Raw genomic sequence first — 7890 nt, forward strand, 5'->3', positions numbered from 1 at the left:
ACAGACCTGTTTTGGGTAGGTTTTTAAATCTCTGCTAAAGATATTTGGATGTCTTCTTTTCATCTCTTTTCTTGATCTACCTTTAAACTATTTTTCTTTTGTTTTCTTATTTGCTTGTTTGGGAATGTAGAAGCTGAATCCAAGAAAATAAGAATAACAAGCCCATGCCTTCTACCCCTCAGGTTTCTACAGTAGATCTACAATTTATTTCTATGGGATCACTGTTTCCTGTTTAAAATACAGCATTTTGTACTAAGCTTTTCAGGACCACTTCATGTACATTAAAAGAAAGTATCACTTTGTTAAATATAAAAAGAAAACAGTGTTACATGCTATCAACTGGAACTTTTGTCATCAATAAGCTTAATTTACAGTTATTCCCCCTTTTCATTTAGATGGAAGTACATTTTAAAATGTGATTCACATCTGTCATATTTGCTAGTGTGCATGAACCAATGGCACCTGATATCAGAAGTGGTGTTCTTCCAATAATTTTGTATTTTCTCCTTATTTTCTACCCAGATTGAAGAGCTCACATCTCTCCAGAGCCCTCGGCTGCCTCCTAGGATGCTCCCTTTCCAGTCCTATGTTAACATCTCCTTCTTCGAACCACCTGCTTTTCTCATGACTGGCATCCCAGGGCTGGAGGCCATTCATGGCTGGCTTGCCATTCCCTTTTCCTCCATGTACACTGTGGCCCTCCCTGGGAACTGGCTGATCCTCCTGGCTGTGAAGAGGACCCCCAGTCTGCACCAGCCCATGTACTACTTCCTGTCCATGCTGGCACTCACCGATGCGGGCCTCACCTTGTCCACAATGCCCACCACCTTGGCTGTGCTCTGGTTTGATTATCGGCTCATTGGCTTCAACGTCTGCCTGGTCCAGATGTTCTTCCTGCGCTCCTTCTCTGTGGCAGAGTCCTCAGTGCTCCTGGCTATGTCCTTTGACCACTTTGTGGCCATCTCCAACCCCCTGTGCTATGCAGCTGTCCTCACAAATAATGTCATCATCAGGATTGGGCTGGCTATTGTGACTCGAGCCACTATGTCCCTCTTCTCCATTCCCTTCTTGCTGAAGCGATTGAACTACTGCCCTGGAAAGATCCTCTTGTCTCATTCATTCTGTTTCCATGCAGATGTCATGAAACAGGCCTGTGCTGACATCAAGGTCAACATCCTTTATGGGCTCTATGTGGTTCTGTCCACAGTGGGTGTAGACTCCTTGCTTATTGTCCTGTCCTATATATTTATTCTTTATACAGTGATAGGGCTGGCCTCTCCCAGGGAACGCATCCAGGCCCTCAACACCTGTGTGTCTCATATCTCAGCTGTCCTGGTTTTCTACATTCCAGTCATAGGTGTGTCTATGATCCACCGTTTTGGGAGGTACCTACCCCACATTGTGCATGCCCTGGTTGCCTATGTGTATCTGGTGGTACCTCCTGTGCTCAACCCCATCATCTACAGTATGAAATCCAAGCCCATCAGGGAGGCCATGCTCAAGGTACTGAGAGGGAAGGGGCAAGGCTGATGAAATAAGAAAATAACCTAAAGATCTGGAAGGAAAATATGGCCAAACAGTCATATCTTATGCCCAGAAAACCCTTACTCAAATCTCATGCCCAGACACATTAGGAAGAGTATGACATGCAATTGGATGCCCTCAGACTGATAGGTAAAGAACAGTCTTGATTCCTTTATACACTCACTAACCTCAGATATTTTCTTCAGTGTTTACTTGTGCAAGAATCTGTGCTTATCACTAAAAATGTTAAAAGTGAACTATATCGCCTTTGTCATTCACTGGGGGACAGCGGTCCTTAAATGCACAATTATAGTAATGTGTAATGAGAATGTGATAGGCACACATAAAGTGTTATAGGAACTCAGAAGAGAGTTTACTGGCCTTGCAAGAGGAAATAAGAAAGGATTAAGATGAGAAAGAAGCTGAAAGGTAAATAGGGGGTTGCCAAACAGGGGGTGGGGAGCCAACTAATAAACAAAAAAAGAATAATTTTTAAATGATTTAGAATAATGTGGTGTACTTGTGGAAAAGCAAGCAGTCAGATGTAATTCAGCACAATCTATGTGCCTGTTTTGGAAGAACAACAGGAGATAAGCAATAAATGACTGGCAGTGGAGAGACCTCTTGGGGCCTTTCAGACCTGATTGAGACATCTAACCTGCATTCTTTCCTTAAAAGTCTGCTATTGAAGACTATTGCACTGCAGAAGGCTGCACAGAACTTACTGTATTATGGATTAGGAAGGTGAAAGTGCAGTAGAAAAAGAAGGCAAGAAAACTACTTAGGAGGTTGTTATTACAGTCTAAGACAATGACAATGGATGATAAATTTGTCTGTGCTATCCTAATAAAAAAAATTAGTAGTTGCATTTTTAATTGTATCTCTAGATTTCCAATCCCTGTCCACTGAAAGTGCCCATACTCAATGACACTGGGAGCAGTGAGCAGAGCTAGCACCCACTTATTGATTTCTAATTATATTCCCCACTACAAATAACCTGAAATCTTTGAAGAAATGGCTAATTCTAAGCATAGAGCAGGGAAAACTTTAGGTGATACTGGAACAGACTGTGCCTAAAAGTAAAGAACACAAGGACAATAAGCTCATGTAACAGAAAAAAGAACCAGAAACCTATTTGAAAGAGCTACCAGTGGCCAAAGGTACACTGAATATTGGAATACTACATCACAGCACTATCCACAATACTAAAGACGTGAAATCAACCTAAATGCCCAACAGGGTAGACTGGATAAAGAAAATGTAGTACATATGCACTAAGGAATACTACACAGCCATAAAAAAGAACGAGATCATGTTCTTTGTAGCAACATGGATGGAGCTGGAGGACATTATCCTAAGCAAACTAACACAGAAACATTAAGCAAAGTATTGAATGTTCTCATGTGTAAGTGGAAGCTCAACATCGAATATATATAGACACAAAGAAGAGAACAGACACTGGGGTGTACATGAGGATGGAGGGTGGGAGGAGGGTAAGGACCAGAGAACTACCTATCAGGTACTGTGCTTATTACCTGGGTGATGAAATAATCTGTACCCCAAACTCTTGTGACACACAATTTACCTATATAACAAACCTGCGCATGTACCCCTAAAATGGAAATAAAAGTTAAATAAAAATTGGAATACTAAAAATTATTAAGAATTTTGACAGCAATACAGCAAACAAATTGGTTTTTTTTTTAATTTTTTATTTTTTTGGTTTGAGACAGAGTCTCGCTCTGTCACCCAGGCTGGAGTGCAGTGGCACGATCTTGCTTCACTGCAACCTCCACCTCCCAGGTTCAAGCATTTCTCCTGCCTCAGCCTCCCAAGTAGCTGAGACTACAGGTGCATGCCACCACGCCTGGCTACTTTTTTGTATTTTTAGTAGAGACGGGGTCTCACCATATTAGCCAGGATGGTCTCGATCTCTCATGATCCGCCTGCCTCGGCCTCCCAAAGTGCTGGAATTACAGGTGTGAGACACCACACCCAGCCTACAAATTGGTTTATTTAAATGTATGTGTCCATAGTGATACTCAAAACAGAGAAAGAGAAAAGAAAAAGAAAAACTCTTCTCTACAGAGTAATGTCTTGTATAAATGCAAAAGTTTATAGATTTTTAAAAACACCATTTGTAGTTGTTAACATAAGTAAATCAACAAATGTTTAAAGGATGTTGGGAAACAGAATATTTGCATAATCTCAATGTATCACTGTGCAGCTTAATTATAAATAAGAAAAATGAATGTACCTTTATAATAAATAAGATTGATCATTGTTACCCTAAACACACGAGCAAAGTTAGCTTACTCGATGATGAGATATTGTGAACTTAGGTACCTTCTAACGTGAGCAATAAGAAAACAACATCATATATATGGAATTCCTACCAAAACTATTTTGCCTAAATCTAGCCATGAGGAAATCATCAGAAAAATCTAGAATATGGAAACATTACACATACACACACACAAACTGGCCTAGAATCTTTTAAAAATGCAGTGTTATAAAAAATTTATCAGGCCTGTAATCCCAGCACTTTGGGAGGCTGAGGAGGGTGGATCACAAGACCAGCCTGGCCAACATGGTGAAACCCCGTCTCTACTAAAAATACAAAAATTAGCCAGGCGCGGTGGCACATGCCTGTAATCCCAGCTACTCAGGAGGCTGAGGCAGGAAAATTGCTGGAACCCAGGAGGTGGAGGCTGCAGTGAGCCAAGATCATGCCACTGCACTCCAGCCTGGGCAACAGAGCGAGACTCCATTGGTGGGGGCAGTCTATATATATACACATATATTATATATTATATTATATATTATATTATAATATATATTATATTACATATTATATTATAATATATTATATATTATATAGTATATTATAATATATTATATATTATTATATATTATATATTAAATATATTATATATTATATATTATATTTATTATATTATATATTATATATTATATATTATATTTATTATATTATATATTATATATTATATTATATATATTATATTATATATTATATTATATATATTATATTATATATTATATTTTATATATTATATATTATATTATATATAATATGTTATATTATATATTAAATATTATACATTATATATAATATATATAATATATAGATACAAAATACATAAAATATATAAATATATAATATATATACACACAAACATATATTATACACACACATATATATGCACACATATATATATTTAGAATCAATCTAAATTTTAAAAGATTAAAGGGACACAACAACCAACTACTAACAGAAACCCATCATTATTAAACTAACAGAAACCCATCATTATTAAAACAATTGTGTAATTTTGAATATGTATTATATATTGATTATATTATTAGCTTTAGTATAATTTGCTTAGATTTGAAATATTATCGTGGTTATGTAGGAGAATCTGTTATTAGAAGGTGCATATTAAATATTGATTGAGAAAGATTATAATGTCTAAAATTACATTCAAGTGAGAGTAAAAATAAAAACGTATATGGATGTGGGCGAGTGTGTGTGTCTGTAGAGATGGAGGGAGAGAGAGAGACAGAAGGAGAAAAACTGTGTGAAAAATATGTTATCAATCCAGTAATGAAAATACGAGTTTGACTGGCTGCTCTGAAAAGCCATCTTTGCGTTGTTCCTCGTCCGCCTCCATGCTTGCCGCAGCTGCCTCCGCCGTGCGCCTCCTCCGCCGCCGCGGACTCTGGCAGCTTTACCGCCAGAGTCCCTGAACTCTCGCTTTCTTTTTTTTTTTTTATTATTATTTTTAGTTGTTTATTATTATTATTATTATTATTATTATACTTTAGGTTTTATGGTACATGTGCGCAATGTGCAGGTAAGTTACATATGTATACATGTGCCATGCTGGTGCGCTGCACCCACTATCTCGTCATCTAGCATTAAGCATATCTCCCAATGCTATCCCTCCCCACTCCCCCCACCCCACAACAGTCCCCGAAGTGTGATGTTCCCCTTCCTGTGTCCATGTGTTCTCATTGTTCAATTCCCATCTATGAGTGAGAATATGCGGTGTTTGGTTTTTTGTTCTTGCGATAGTTTACTGAGAATGATGATTTCCAATTTCATCCATGTCCCTATAAAGGACATGAACTCATCCTTTTTTATGGCTGCATAGTATTCCATGGTGTATATGTGTCACATTCTCTTAATCCAGTCTATCATTGTTGGACATTTGGGTTGGTTCCAAGTCTTTGCTATTGTGAATAATGCCGCAATAAACATACGTGTGCATGTGTCTTTATAGCAGCATGATTTATAGTCCTTTGGGTATATACCCAGTAATGGGATGGCTGGGTCAAATGGAATTTCTAGTTCTAGATCCCTGAGGAATCGCCACACTGACTTCCACAAGGGTTGAACTAGTTTACAGTCCCACCAACAGTGTAAAAGTGTTCCTATTTCTCCACATCCTCTCCAGCACCTGTTGTTTCCTGACTTTTTAATGATTGCCATTCTAACTGGTGTGAGATGGTATCTCATTGTGGTTTTGATTTGCATTTCTCTGATGGCCAGTGATGGTGAGCATTTTTTCATGTGTTTTTTGGCTGCATAAATGTCTTCTTTTGAGAAGTGTCTGCTCATGTCCTTCGCCCACTAAAGAGCCCGCATCTCGCTTTCTTTTTAATCCCCTGCATAGGATCCCGGCGTGCCCCACCATGTCAGACGCAGCCGTAGACACCAGCTCCGAAATCACCACCAAGGACTTAAAGGAGAAGGAAGTCGTGGAAGAGGCGGAAAATAGAAGAGACGCCCCTGCTAACGGGAATGCTAATGAGGAAAATGGGGAGCAGGAGGCTGACAATGAGGCAGATGAAGAAGAGGAAGAAGGTGGGGAGGAAGAGGAGGAGGAAGAAGGAGGTGAAGGTGAGGAAGAGGATGGAGATGAAGATGAGGAAGCTGAGTCAGCTACGGGCAAGCGGGCAGCTGAAGATAATGAGGATGACGATGTCGATACCAAGAAGCAGAAGACCGACGAGGATGACTAGACAGCAAAAAAGGAAAAGTTAAACTAAAAAAAAAAAAGTCCGCCGTGACCTATTCACCCTCCACTTCCCGTCTCAGAATCTAAACGTGGTCACCTTCAAGTAGAGAGGCCCGCCCGCCCACCGTGGGCAGTGCCACCCGCAGATGACACGCGCTCTCCACCACCCAACCCAAACCATGAGAATTTGCAACAGGGGAGGAAAAAAGAACCAAAACTTCCAAGGCCCTGCTTTTTTTCTTAAAAGTACTTTAAAAAGGAAATTTGTTTGTATTTTTTATTTACATTTTTTATTTTTGTACATATTGTTAGGGTCAGCCATTTTTAATGATCTCAGATGACCAAACCAGCCTTCGGAGCGTTCTGTCCTACTTCTGACTTTACTTGTGGTGTGACCATGTTCATTATAATCTCAAAGGAGAAAAAAAACCTTGTAAAAAAAGCAAAAATGACAACAGAAAAACAATCTTATTCAGAGCATTCCAGTAACTTTTTTGTGTATGTACTTAGCTGTACTATAAGTAGTTGGTTTGTATGAGATGGTTAAAAAGGCCAAAGATAAAAGGTTTCTTTTTTTTCCTTTTTTGTCTATGAAGTTGCTGTTTATTTTTTTTGGCCTGTTTGATGTATGTGTGAAACAATGTTGTCCAACAATAAACAGGGATTTTAATTTTATTTTGCTGAGTTGTTCTAACAAAAAAAAAAAAAAGAAAATACAAGTTTTTATTATGTTATTCTTTCACCTTTTTCATAGACTTGAAATTTATAAAGGCTAAAAGTTGTAAGTGGGGAAATACCTATGGGTGTATAGAAATATATGGGTGTGTGTGTGTATATGTGTTTAATATATACGTACACCATATGTGTATATGTATGTAATTACATATCTATGTATGTGTGTATATACATCCCTCATGCCAGAATCCTCCATCGTCCTATATTTCAAGAAAGATGGGACAGTCTCTCAGGTAATTACTAGATAATTACCGAATGCTGAGGGAAGTCTCAAGACAAACAGGATAATCTGATTGGCAGGTGTTAAGAATGCAGAATTAGAATGCAGAGGAAGCAAAATAATTGTATTTCTTCCTGACTAGCATGTGATTTCCATTGAGACTGGAACAGGGGGTTTGCCAAGTCAGGGGGTTTAACTGTGACCCCTGAACACCCTGTGCTTCCCTCATGCTCTTAACACATTATATTGTAATTATAAATAATTGCACATAAGACTGTGAAATTCTTGAGGCCAGGAACTATGTTTTAGTTATACCTGTGTGCCTAATGCTTAACTTGGGCATGGCACATAAAAGCTCAGCACAAATAA

General features: G+C 38.5%; 2 protein-coding genes across 2 annotated transcripts; both read left to right on the forward strand.

Moving 5' to 3' along the window:
• The first annotated feature begins 567 nt into the window (after positions 1-567).
• Positions 568-1530, forward strand: LOC100450878 (olfactory receptor 51G2-like). Its single transcript, XM_002822151.3, has one exon. The coding sequence runs from the start codon at positions 568-570 to the stop codon at positions 1528-1530; it is 963 nt and encodes a 320-aa protein (XP_002822197.2).
• A 4679-nt stretch (positions 1531-6209) lies between these two features.
• On the forward strand, positions 6210-6829 carry LOC100450517 (prothymosin alpha-like). The gene has a single exon (XM_009246733.4). It carries the CDS (start codon positions 6241-6243, stop codon positions 6568-6570), a length of 330 nt encoding a protein of 109 aa, XP_009245008.3. The 5' UTR covers positions 6210-6240; the 3' UTR covers positions 6571-6829.
• Positions 6830-7890: the final 1061 nt, after the last annotated feature.

This window comes from Pongo abelii, chromosome 9 (genome assembly GCF_028885655.2).
Source record: "Pongo abelii isolate AG06213 chromosome 9, NHGRI_mPonAbe1-v2.0_pri, whole genome shotgun sequence".
Lineage (NCBI taxonomy): Eukaryota > Metazoa > Chordata > Mammalia > Primates > Hominidae > Pongo > Pongo abelii.